Consider the following 13367-nt stretch of genomic DNA (forward strand, 5'->3'; position numbering starts at 1 on the left):
CTTGTAAAATACTGGTTTGCCCACAACTTTTTCATTTTAAACATGATTACTATTCTGCTCAGTTACAGCAAAAATAACAGTATTTAATAAAAGTCTAGATTTCCATTCTGGTTGCTTCATACTTTGTATTTTGAGGTCACTGCCAAAGAAAAGAGTAAGTCTGAACTTTTAAAGACAATGCTCTAAAGCAACCCACAGATCTAAATCCTAACACAGCAAGTTATTTAAAATGGAAAATTTGCTTTTCTCAGGAAATAATACAAGTGCTAAAACTGGGGTTTTCTCACTTCATCACAAAGGAAACAGAAGACAACATGTCAGAAACAAGTCCCACGAGCCTCTTTCGAGTACCCCACAAATATTAAGTGTTTTTTGCCCAGGATGCAAGCTCAGGTTATCTGCCAGAGTGTTAAAGCAGCTCAACAGACCCAGATTTTCCTCAAAACCAAAGGAAACATTTTTCTTCCACAATTTTTTAATTTGAAGATGGTGGCAAGACTAGAAGAGTCAGAATATTAAATACTAAGCAGTAATGTTAAAAATGTCTCATTTACTCAAATAGGCACACAGAGAATATTTTACATCTAACTTAATTCCAGTGTTAATTGAAATGAAAGCTATTTTGTGCCAGAATTAGTAGAATGATTTTACAGTGAGGTCAAATAGACTGAAGTGAAGATATTTTGAACAAACAGCAAAAGATTTCTGTTGTGCTTTGAAAGAAATGGCTAATAAAAAGGTCTCCAAACTTACTGATTTTTTGTTTTCCTTTTTTTCTTTTACGGTAGCTTTATTCAGTAGAGAGTGGCAAGTTGCCTACAGAACAGAGATGAGCACAAACAAGTCACAGCACCAACTACATACAGCAACAAAAAACCAATGTTGACTTGTACATAAATTACACAGTAAAATGTAACAAACATAACCAACAGAAAATGAAATATATAAACTAAAGACTGATGATGGAGTTTTTATTCCACAGTTTTATTACATCTTACTTACAAAGCACTAAATACAAAACAAGCAAATGTTGAATTTCAATCATTTCTACTATTTCTGGCTAGATTAAAAGTCAAACCACATCAATGTGCTCATGATACACAATCTTGGGCCTTAAATGGTGTATTCAGCTTTCAAATGTATTTTACCATCCCCAAATAATTTTAACAGTACAAATAGTAGTGTTATACCTTTGAAACACATATTGCTTTTAAAATTAAATTTAGAGTTTTAAATCTTCCCAATGTTTCTCTGTGTGTCCTTCAATTTGGTTAGACCTGTGAACCATCAGGGTTATTACACTGTGAGAGGTAACTGCCATAAAACACTCTCTGGACAAAGGAAGAAAGAAGCTACAGCCTACAGTTAATTTATTAGAGATTTCCAAGTCAAGAGATCTGACTTATTGTGCTTATTTCTGCATTTCAGTGAGATGCAAAGGGACCCACCACGAAGGCCCCAGTTCTGTTTTACTTCCAGCAGCACCTGAGCAAAGCCCCAGCCCTCGTGCCCTGCTCCCCAGCCAGAGGCATCAACACTCCTGGGAGCTGGGACAGGGCTGGGCACCCCTGGGAGCCTCAGCAGCACCCAGCCCTGGGTGCCAGGGGCACCCAGGCACCTCCAGAGGGTCACCCTGGCACTGAGAGCTCCCACACGTCCAGGATGGAAGAGGATGAAAAGCAAACACCCAACCCAAAGCAGCCAGGAAAGTCCTCTGCTAAGCAAGCTGAACTGAAACCTGTGCAGGACCTATGAACATTTAAACAGTGGCACCTCTGCCAACCTTCCCTGTGAAATTTCCGTGAGTGGCTCCTGGAGCAGCTGTACACACACTCTACTCACTGGGATACTGCAGCGAGAGCAAAGTTTCCACCCTCCTTTCACAAGAAAACCCATGCATGCCTGTGGGGACTTGATGGAAGAGGCAGCACAGATCCTCTGAGGAGGTACTGTGAGCATGCTTGTTCTCACACCACACTCCTGAACATACATTACCTGTAAGGAGCCAGGTGAATCTGTCCCAGTAGCCAGCTATTGATGTTTCCAAAGGAAAACACTCACTGGGCTCTGTTCCCAAACAGAAACACCAGCCAGCAAAGCCACCAATATCCAACCAAAGACACCGTTTCTGTGAGGTAGCTACAGTGATTAAAACTAGCTACTAATTATTACAGAACACATCTGGTGAGCGTTCTTTGCACAGTTACTTTAACACTCTAAGCATGAAAAAACCACCACAAAATTCAGTATAATGTATTCTCACACTAGTGCTTTGGATGGAACATGTTCACCTTTTTAAAAGGGAAGTTATCTTATAAAAATCACCTATTTGGTTCATACAATAAAAATGGATTAATGCCCCCAAATCAGATCCTGGTTGTACTTTCTTTCAGATAAAGGCTAGACCTCAAAACTCCCTGAAATTTTAAGTACAGAATGTTCATCACAAATAGTGTTAGTCAAACACTTGTACAGAAATCTAGTTGTTACTAGAAACAGTTAAAGTAGTAAATATTGAAGCTAAATATCAGTTAATACCACTTGTATATCTGCCAGTAAATATTCTCTTTTGGGAACAAATTACCCTTATTACCACAGACAGTAAAGGCAAGAATAAAGCCAACACACTTGGAAAGGCTTCCATAGAAGAATCTGTGGAAATGCCTGCTGGTGAGCACATTTTTAAAATTCCATTTCATGAAGGAATTATCAATGGTTTGCACAGAAATAATTGCTACCAATGGAGCACTGAAATGGTAATAATCTGACATATCCTGGAAACAGCCTATAAACCCAATTCTGGGATGAGGTGAGGGAGAATGTAACATCCAATAACAGAAGGAACAACCAAGGCTGTGCGTGATACTTTCAGGAACACTCAAATATTCTTCTAGTTGATGTCTGTGACACTGTGGCCATGAAGGAGACCAATCTGCCCACTTCATTTCCTGATTACAAAACCCAAACAAATCAAAAAACCCCAAAGTCACTTTGCCACCAACCCAAACACAGCCACTGTCAGTCAGAGGCTTTTACAGAGCTCTCAGTCATGAACAAGGCTCAGCATCTGCACTCCTGCTTCAGGGCAAGGGCTCACAGAAACAACCCCAGACCACAACAGTCCCAACACACATTCCCTGCTCTCACTCCCAAACTCTGGGGATTGCAGCAGCTGTCCTGATCACCCCAGCATTCCCTATGCAAATGTGACAGGATTTTTGTTACTCATCATTATTTCACACAGGTCAGAAAATCCATTTGCTTGGCTTTGCTTTAGACCCGAATACAGACTTTGGCTGAAAAGGCAGAAATAGCTCTTCAAGAGCACCTCACTGAGACCACAGCTCCAACATTCCACCAGGCACAGCATTTCTGTGACATGCTCCAATTGGACTGGAAACTGTATTTCCAGTGAGCCTCAAGGGAACTGCTACTCAGAGTTTTAGCAGCAGCTGAATCCATCAGAAACACACAAGGAGATCCAGCAGGACACTGGGCTCAGCAGCCACAGGACAGAGCAGAGGAGCTGGGGATGGAGGTCAGGGAACCTGGGTACCTTCAGTCACCTGCTGGCTGCAAACACAAGCCTTAAAACACCCCTAGCCCCAGTGATCAGACTGGTGTTACGTATCAAACATCTGAGAAGAGCCTTTAGAGATGCCCCTGTGTCTAGCACCAAGCTCCAAACTGCTGGAATTTCACAAACCAACCCCAAAGCTTAGGGGCAGGCAAGCACTGCAGGCATACCTGGTATAAACAATGGCACACACTGCGCAGCTGGGGTGGGAACTCCGAGGAGGAATTTATGATTGCCTGAAAAAACTTGTCTGTCATTTGCAAGAGACTCCTCTGGTTCTCTTCAAGGCTTTCTGTGGGCTCCAGCCTGAAACAGACCCACACATGTATGACCAGCAATCAAACACAACACAAGCTGCACTTACATCCTTGGTAAGAACCTCATTTCCCCTTTTTCTTATGGAAATACCTGTGATCTTTTACACAAAAGTTTCCATCATTATTTTAAACCACATAAGGAACAAATAAAAGGCCATGTAAAACTCAGCAATGAACAGACAGATATAGGTGGCATTCTCTCAGACCATTTTATACAAACATGTGCATGCACAATTCCAACTGATAACTGCATTATCAGTTCATGATGGTTTAAGAGTTGGAAATAATTTTGATTTTTCTAAGAGTTAGAAATAATTTAAAGCAACAGAGCAAGAGGGCTGCAGAGACAATGCGTCTGGAAAAGTGAGAGGTACAACAGTATGAAAGCATAAGAGAAATATCTGCAACAAGGAAAAAGGAATGCTATTACAGAGAATGAGTGGGAATCATGTTTACAAATAAATACAATTGCTGCTCTGCTGCCCTGAATCTCAAACCTTGTTGGATCCACCTCAAAGCTGACATGCTGCCACTCAGGGGATGTGATCACAGTCCGCAGCAAGGGTTCCAACAGCTTCTGCAAATATGTAGCACCATAGACCTGTGTGCAGGGGAAACAAGGACAGAGCCAAGATTGACACAGGAACCTGCAAGTTCTGGAAGCTTTCAACAGCCTGAAACACTTGGGCTGCTTTGACATAAGCCAAATTCTGTAAAACTCGGGTTTGTATATTATAGTCTCACCTCTGGAACACAACCAAGATCAATTTCTACAGCTATTTTAATTAATTTCCAATTGGAAAAAAATAACAACTGCATTAACCAGCAGACACTCTTCCTTAGAGCACTGACTCCACACTTCACCTCTGTTTGTACACAACTTTTTGAACTGAAATGGGAGCACCAACAAGACCTCAGAATTTAGCAGGAAGAGTCCTCCAGCTGGCACTGGCCCAGAATCACTCATACAATTGAACCAGTCAGAAAGGCAAAAGTTTAGTGCCAGAGGGATGCCTACTTTTTAAGGGCCTGAGCAAAAGTGTTCTACAAGATTCACTTCATGAAGCGTTAAAACACAAAAAGTTTTCCTGCTATAGAAGAGATCTGTACCAGAGGGAAAAAAAAAAGAGATTATGTACCTTAAAACAGAAAGTCATTATTTTACTGGCTAAGCTGTTTCCTCGGAAGAGTGTTTGCATGGAGTCTGCCAACTCGACCTCCTTTGAGAACATATTCCAGAGGAGCTGGTAGAGCAGGTGCCGGGAATCAAAGAGTGTGACCAGGACACGAGCCAGCTCATCCTTAAAGGGAAGAGGAAGAGTTAATCTGACTCGCAGGGAGCCAAGTATGAAATCCCAGCACTATGACAAAACCACCGAGCAGTTTGCAATAAAGCTTTATGTCTGCTATGGGCACTGGCAGGTAAATATCAAATTACACAAAAACAATCTCTCTGCAAACGCTTCCTATGCTACTACTTGTCTCAAAATCTGCCTCAGGATATCCAGCCTTACAAGTTCATAATGGTTATCCAGACAGACAAGCAGTTACTCTGCTGTGTAACAAAGCCCAACTCATCTTGCTAAAACCTAGAAGAGCAAACACAATTCTGTGTGTCTGCATCACAGCACACACCACCCATAATAAATAACCAGCCCAGATGCATTTATTATAATAACTGCATATAAATAGTTCCTAGACGTTAACTAAAATGCAGTTTATCACCAAGATCTGAACTTAGATTCAGTACATTATTAAGAACACACAAAGGAAGGCTAGCTATTGTCAGTGGCAGCTCTATTCACTCCGTACCAGACTGTTGTGGCACTTTTTATTTCACGCCTTATTATTTTAACAAAATGTAGGAAATAAAACTAACTTACCCACTGAGAACAAGGCACCACATTGGCTAAAGCCATAGCAATGGGAAGCTCCCCCTGATCACCCATCATCGTAACCAGCTCCACCAATCTCTCAAAGCGATCCGCTAGCACTGTTTCTGCCAAGGTATCAAACTCCGTCCCCTGCTGCAAGATCTTGGTGAGGACTTCCATGAAGGTGGCTCTGGTCTGGAGGTCTTTATGATAGCCCAAGCCTGCGGAGAGAGGCAGCAGCAGTGAGGGGGATGCAGAGGCAGGGGCGGGCACCGGGCAGGCGGGGCGTTACCTATGGAGTGCATGAGGCCGCTGTCCACGTTGGCGTTGAGCAGGTTGGACATGGCCAGCACGGTGCAGTGCCGCAGCGACGCCAGCCTGCGCGACATGCCGCGCTTGCGCCCGCCCGCCGCCGCGCCCTCCTCCTCCGCCTCGCTGCAGTCGTTCAGCAGGTTCATGAACAGCGTGAAGTACCTGGGGACAGCCCTCACGGTCACAGGTGCCCGGCCATGGGAGCCAACACACATCGACCCCCAAATCCTCACCCATGGGTGCTAACAAACCTCCCAAATCCTCACCCATGGGAGCCAATGCACAACAACCCCCAAATCCTCACCCATGGGTGCTAACAAACCTCCCAAATCCTCACCCATGGGAGCCAATGCACAACAACCCCCAAATCCTCACCCATGGGTGCTAACAAACCTCCCAAATCCTCACCTATGGGAGCTAACCAACCCCCAGATCCTCATCCATGAGAGCCAACAAACATGCCAGATCCTTACCCATTGGAGCTAACAAACCCCCCAATCCTCACCCATGGGAGCCAATGCTCAATAACCCCCCAAATCCTCACCCATGGCAGCACATACACAACAACTCCTAAATCCTCACCCATGGGAGCCAACGCACAACAACCCCCAAATCCTCACCCATGGGAGCCAATCCACAACAACCCCCAAATCCTCACCCATGGGAGCCAATGCACAGCAAACCTCCCAAACCTCACCCACAGCAATCACACAACAAACCCCCCCAAACCCCATCCCCTCCCCAGGCAGCCTCCTCAAGGCACAGCTCAAACCTTAACTGTGCTCCAACCACCTCCCTTTGTCCCAAATCTGGTGTGCCCATTCTCCCCAACACTGGTGTGCCTCTATCAACAAATGTCTTCAAAGAGAATTTAGGTTTTGTGCATGAAAACAAATAAAATACAGTATCAAATTGAGCTAATCCTTGCCATGACTGAAACACACACATCTGCATTAAGCAAAAACAAAGTCAAATTTTCTAATTATTTTAAAAGGAAAATGTTTCCATAAACCTACAAAGCAGAGATTTTGAAATGGGCCAAAGAGGTAATTCCTATTGGGATAATAAAATTATTTCTGCTGGAAGAAAAGCACAGTTTGTAATAAAGGTCATATAGGGCTTCTCTTCAGAGTAATTATATAGAGAAACATTTGAAAGTCACTACTTACTTGAGAAATAATTGAGATTTTGCTTCCATCAACTCAACACCATCTCCTTCTTCAGGCTGGAGTGGAAGTCCAGCAAGAAGAGAGACCACTGCTTCCATACTCGCCTGGTCCAAATCTCTGAAAAATAAAATTTAATAAATATAAGTCACTTTTACTTATAGCTCTACCTGCAATCAAATGCTGTTACAGTGAAGAGTGCCCCTTACCTGGTCAAGCATTTCACATCCTCATCTGTTGCTTGATTAGAAGTTCCCATTACCCAGTCTGTCAAATATTCCACCATTTTGTTCCTGTTACACATAAACAGATTGTTTAAGCTTCGTTGGGGTTTTTCTACCAGTCTTCTATCACACAATAAATTGTTACAAGTGTTCAGTATCACCACAAACTAAGTAATACTTAGATGCAGCACCAGGCTCATAATCGTTCTGAAGACAGACAGGAACTCTCCCTGTACCAAGAATACTGCTGTGCCAGGGCTTTGGGTTCTTTTTTAACCACCTAACCACAGAAAACTACACTTGCCCACAGTACTCTACCCTATCAGTTAGGTAATGCCATCCTTACCTAAATTTCATTTCTTGACAAAATGAAAGGTCATCTCTCCTCTCCATCATTACTTCTACCAACTGACAGAGCTTTGTTTTTATTTGAATGGCATGTACCAGATTTCCAAGCACACGCACATACCTGAAGAAAAAAGCAAAAAAGATTAGTTAATTACTTCATGTTACTTCACTTCCTCTGCTCCAAGTAATCCCCTGCATCAGTAGAAAATTTCTTCTGGCCAAAACTTTCTATCAGTGTAATAGTGAACCAAAATCTGGCCTTCAGCTGGTTTTTAACCACTAACATCAATGTACAGAAAAGTAACCAGGAATGCCTATGGCAGTAGGGCCAAGCTATGGAATGGTCAGCTCTAAAAAACAAAACAGCCACTCTTCAGCAATGCACTTTATGCTACACACCTTCCACAATTACTGAAGCTGTCAGAACCATAAGGAGGATCAGAAAATCAGCTGCTGCTTCTCCATGGACACAAGCAAAAAGATATAAACTAGAAGGCTCCAACTCACTTCTTAAACATAATGCCTGTGTATAAGAAGGTCAAGAGGGCTCCTTACCTAACCAGATTCAGCATCATTGTCTCAATGCTTGCTTGGCCAAGGTGTTCTGAGCTCCCTTCTGTGTGATTGTCAAGCAAATTCTTCATTATAGCAATGGTTTGCTCTACAAATTGTGTGTTGGTGTCAGTTAACAAGACCTGCAGGATGACAATTTCTGGTTAATTTTTTACACATAAAACCAAAGAAAGAGTATTTGCCAAATATACTGCAACATTTCAAAAATCTCATGGACAAGCATTTTTCTAGTTACCACCAAGCCAACAGAATTCCAATACACGTCACAATTCAATATGTGAACACTGCCAGCCATAAGGATTCCACAAACAATCTCACAGATTCTGCACTCAAGAGTTCACTATTCAAGAATGTTAAATACAGCCTGGAATCACAACCACAATAATCGTTAACATGTGCTGTGATGATCACTCTGCTCACAGGGGGTGTGCACAGAACACAAACAGGGATCCATCATTTCAGTCACCTGGGGGGGAAGGCAGGACTGACACAAATGTAAATAGCATGACATGTAAATAGTATCAAATAGTGTGAAATAGTATCAAATGTAAAACTGTGAATCACCTGTCCTTGGGAATCAAAGAACTTGCTGATGGTATTCTTCAGTTTGTTGAAGAGCATCGGATAGAGCGCTGGACTGAGCTCCAGCCCCACCAGGTCTTTGATGTTGGTGCGGATCTGCAGCCCCACCTTCTCGTGGTTGCAGACCATGAGGGTGAGCAGGCGGTCGATGAATTTGCTGACCGGGGTCTCCACGCTGCCCTCGGTGGAGACCATGGAGATCATGGAGCCCTTGCGCTCGTTGAGGGGGCCCATGGGGGGGCTGTAGGTGGCCAGCCCCGCGCTGCTGCGGTGCTGCAGGCACACCCCGCCCAGGGCACACAGGAACCCTGTCATGTTGATCCACTCCTGCAGCGACTCCGTGTCCGACAGGTCGATGGAGCCGCCGCCGCTGACGTGCGACATGCGCCGCTTCACGATCGTCTTGTGCAGGCTCTCGGTCACCTGCACACAGAGGTCGTTTGCTGAGTTAAAACTCAAATGCCTTAAAATATATAAGCCTAAAGACTTGTTTTCAATTTCAAAATGTTGAACCAATGGAAAAATTCATAGTCACCTGCCCATCTTCCATTTTGGTCTTTGGATAGTTAAGGATTAGTTTTGTAGCTTGTTCCCATTTTGCATGAGTATCCTCCCAGGCCTGAAAGAAAATAAGATATATCAAGACTTAACTTCAAAACTACTTGTAGTGACAATATCTCTGTGTTTGTTTTTTTAATATGCACACAGAGCACATGAAGTGGGAAGTTAGTTCACCTCTGTGTTGCCTGCAGTGGGGTGTTCAATGCGCCTCAATAATGCCATCACTCTCTTCTGAAGAGCTGCTCTCCCTGCAAAGGGCACATAACATTGAACTCAGTTTTTGAAAATCCACCTACATCAAATTTGTGATCTTTGAAAGTAATTATTGAATTAAGAGGAACATATCCCCCTTAAAGTCTTTAGAAAGGTAGCTTCTTGTTACACAATTGTAAAATCCTCCTGAGCTCAGTCACCCAAATTCCTTACACTTTCTAGCAATTCTAATAACTAAGACATTCCAGGAAAAGCCAGAGCAGCATGAAATCAAGAACTTCAACCTGTTTAAAGAACTCAAGCACAGGCAACAGCCTTTTGTCCAGGTACAAAATTACTTTAACTGACTCATGACTCTCACCTGTTGACATCATGTTGCTCACAGATGCAAACTCCATGAAAGTGTTGTAGTTTGGCAAAAAATTATGCACTGAGACCTCATCTACTCCACATCTGATGTCAGCCTCCTCACAGAGGTGACGGAAGCAGGACATGGCCACCAGGACTGCCTCGATATCTGGGCTCCACAGGAACATGTATAAGGCCACTTCCAGCTTGGTCTGGGCTTGGCGGCAGATCGGGGTTCCGCTGCAGCCTGCAGTGCTCTCCTGGCAAACACACAATCCCCAGAGGGGAACACTGCTTGTGAACATTCAGCCCTGGCCACACTGCGTTTGAAACTGCTTTTGTTCTATTAGGAATAAGCCATCCTAAAAAGGATCAGAGCTCATATATGCTGTCACAATGCTGTTTGCAATTGTAATCAAAAAATATCCGCCAACATTTAAACTGAAAAAATGTTACTTTGTAAAGTCTGAAACATCATTGTTAACCAGCACATTAACTCTAAAGGTAATTTAATTTCTACTTGCCCACAGGGTTTTTCTCAAATGTTAAAATTAACTATAAACATGTATTACTTACTATGGAAGAATTCCCCTTCGCTTTCCTCAGGGCAGCCCCTGGTGCACAGCGCATCATTTCCTCATGGTCAAGAGAAATTTGACTAGTTCCACTTCCAGAGACATCATAAAGGAAAAGGAAGTGGCAGGAACTCCTATCTGATTGCTATAAAGAGAGGGGATGAAAAAAATATATCAATTGATACTTTAAAAGAGTAAAAGGCATAGATCTGAGGAAGGTAAAAAGCTCTTGGACATTTACACAGTACTTTTTCCACTGCTGCACTCAGGGTGCTACCAATTTCCTTGTTTTAATGGTATCCTAGACTGATATTTCCCCAAAAGTAATACATTATTTGATACTTTAAGAATATCAGAAAGAAGCAAGTCAGAATTCTGGGACTCAGAAGAACCTGAGATGCAAAAGGAAACTTCCTCCATCCATAAGCATGTGTATTTTACCATTAACTACCTTCCCTTTCTCTCACCTTGGGGACTATTTCCCTGTATTAGGCAAAGAGGCACAAGGCACATGTTTCTGTGAAACATTCCTTTTCCAGGCAAGTACAGCAACCTGTGCAGCCAAAGAGGAAAAAAACCATCCCAAACCTAACTTTAGTTACCCATTCTAACCAAGGTGCCTCACAAAGCAGAGAGGAAATCAGAGAACAGAACATGTAGGAGTAGCTACTTAATCTTTTCCAATCAAAAATAACCTGGTAAATAAAGGAAGTGACACCAACAGGGAACAATTCATGTTAATGATCCTAACAGGGAGATGGTAATGTTCACTTACTTTATTTTTTAGCAGAAATTTATTCCTACAGATGAGAATCTCTCGCAGCCACTTGAGGATTTCTGTACTGCTGAGCATCTGATGACTTGTGAGCTTCTTGCAGATATAAAAAAGCATTTGTGAACTGCAGCAAAATGAAATTCAGCATCAGCCTTCTGATGGAACACCAACACTTCTGAAGGTATTACACTACATTTCACATAGAAATAGGCACTTAGCATGAACACCCTGTGCAAACACTACCCTGGGCTTCCAGCAGTACAACAGAGAGGTGAGAGTGTGCATGGACAGGCCAAGCTCCCCTGGGACCCTTCCCAGCGCCCACGGCCTGGAGCAGCTGAAGCCCCGCGGGCAGCCCGGCCTGGAGCTCCAGCTCTGCCCGGGACAGAGACAGCACAGACAGGGCAGCACGAGTTACCTACACTGCTCTGACAACGTGTCAACTCTGCTCTGGAAGGAACACATCTAGGGATGTTCCTTCTTCACATCCCGTCAGGCCTCACACTCTCTGTTAAAACTGCCAAAGGGTCCAAATTAGTGTCAAGTGTGACGGGTTTTCCCCCCGCCCGAAGAGACCGTGAACTCCCTGTTGTTGCAAAGCTTTCCCAAAATACTCACAGCTATTTCAAAAGAGAAGACAAATCAAAACAGCTATTTCTCTCATTTATATAAGTTAATTTACATACCTGATCTCCCAGAATGTTTCTATAGGAGCATCAGGATTCCACAAGTCAATGCTGTCCAACTGGTGCAGAACCAGCAAGGCCTAAAGCCAAAGACAGTTACACTTAAAGACAGAACTTTACAGAGTACATGAGCACAGGCAGAGAAACAGGTGCAGTCATATTCATTAACTGCTTTAAGAACAACAAAAGATATAAAAAGCATTTTCCATAGAACAGCACGAGTTCATTGTTAGTCAGTGTCAACAGCATTTCAGTTTAGTCATTACTCCACACTCATACTGCAGACGCAGAGGTTTTCCCTGGTATCTCTGTCCCAAGCCATGCCGTACACACACACACAGAGACTCTGTTTCTGCAGGAGAGGCTGTGGCAGCAGCAGTGCCCAGCCAGGGAGCCCACCCAGGGCTGTGCCCCTCACCTCCATGGCCTCCTGGGCGATGTCGGGCATGCTGGACTGCGGCACCAGCTGCACCAGCCCTGTGATCAGCTCGGCCGTGCTGCCCTGCGAGTCGGGGCCCTGCTTCCTGGGGTTCTGCACAGAAACACACAGCACAGGCTCAGCTGCAAAGCCTTCCCTGCTTGACCACGCTGCTGACAGCTCCTGCAGCACTCCTGCTGCTGAACTAGGAGGATTTGGGGATCCTTCAGAGAATCTGTTATTTTATTTTTAATCCATAACACGCCTTGCATATCATGTCTCTGACAGAACTGGAATATTTTTATATTAAACCATCACAGGCCTGAGAAAATGGAAGATCTAAGACAGTACTCATTGAAATGATGACTAATTTCCAACCTCCTTATTTTAATTTTCTTCTATTCCCCTCTCCTTCCCCCACCTTCCCCTTCAGAGTCACAGAACTTCATGCTCCCCCTCATTGTGTTGCTCTGATTCTGTAAAGTCTCTTACAGTTTCTTTTTCCTTTAAAACCACAGGACCATCATAACCAGAGAAAAAGATGAGTAGGAAGTGTCCTAGATGGTCAGGTGACCATTAATTTTTTCTCATTTAGTAGCTTCAAAAGTAAATTCCACTATGACTGAACACCATGACAGTAGGATTTACTTACACACAGCAAAAGCTTTGGATCTGCATGTATCAGTTTCACCAAGGACAACAACAAGAACTTGTAGCTTCTGGTTTCCAAATCAGTAGGTTTTTCTTTAAATTTAAGGCTTGTCATTTTCTCCTTAAATGTAAGGCTCTGATAGAAGGAAAAAGAAATGACAGTCTTC

At 43.4% G+C, this 13367-nt stretch overlaps 1 protein-coding gene across 3 annotated transcripts in view; it reads right to left on the minus strand.

The window, feature by feature from the left end:
* NF1 (neurofibromin 1) overlaps positions 1 to 13367 on the minus strand; it is a 72246-nt gene that overhangs the window by 41153 nt on the left and 17726 nt on the right. For 2 of the 3 annotated variants that reach the window (XM_059486753.1, XM_059486752.1), the window contains exons 13-31: positions 13202 to 13336; positions 12550 to 12663; positions 12132 to 12211; positions 11446 to 11569; positions 10672 to 10815; positions 10109 to 10355; positions 9709 to 9782; positions 9509 to 9592; positions 8956 to 9396; positions 8374 to 8513; positions 7817 to 7939; positions 7456 to 7539; positions 7250 to 7366; positions 6061 to 6242; positions 5778 to 5989; positions 5034 to 5195; positions 4392 to 4495; positions 3748 to 3883; positions 754 to 816 (exon numbers count right to left, since the gene is read on the minus strand). In XM_059486753.1, the coding sequence (XP_059342736.1) occupies positions 754 to 816; positions 3748 to 3883; positions 4392 to 4495; positions 5034 to 5195; positions 5778 to 5989; positions 6061 to 6242; positions 7250 to 7366; positions 7456 to 7539; positions 7817 to 7939; positions 8374 to 8513; positions 8956 to 9396; positions 9509 to 9592; positions 9709 to 9782; positions 10109 to 10355; positions 10672 to 10815; positions 11446 to 11569; positions 12132 to 12211; positions 12550 to 12663; positions 13202 to 13336 (2766 nt within the window). The remainder of the gene's footprint in view (positions 1 to 753; positions 817 to 3747; positions 3884 to 4391; positions 4496 to 5033; positions 5196 to 5777; positions 5990 to 6060; positions 6243 to 7249; positions 7367 to 7455; positions 7540 to 7816; positions 7940 to 8373; positions 8514 to 8955; positions 9397 to 9508; positions 9593 to 9708; positions 9783 to 10108; positions 10356 to 10671; positions 10816 to 11445; positions 11570 to 12131; positions 12212 to 12549; positions 12664 to 13201; positions 13337 to 13367) is intronic. The other variant, XM_059486754.1, reaches the window with a different exon arrangement.

The sequence above is a fragment of the Ammospiza nelsoni genome, chromosome 21 (assembly GCF_027579445.1).
Source record: "Ammospiza nelsoni isolate bAmmNel1 chromosome 21, bAmmNel1.pri, whole genome shotgun sequence".
Taxonomy (NCBI): Eukaryota; Metazoa; Chordata; class Aves; order Passeriformes; family Passerellidae; genus Ammospiza; species Ammospiza nelsoni.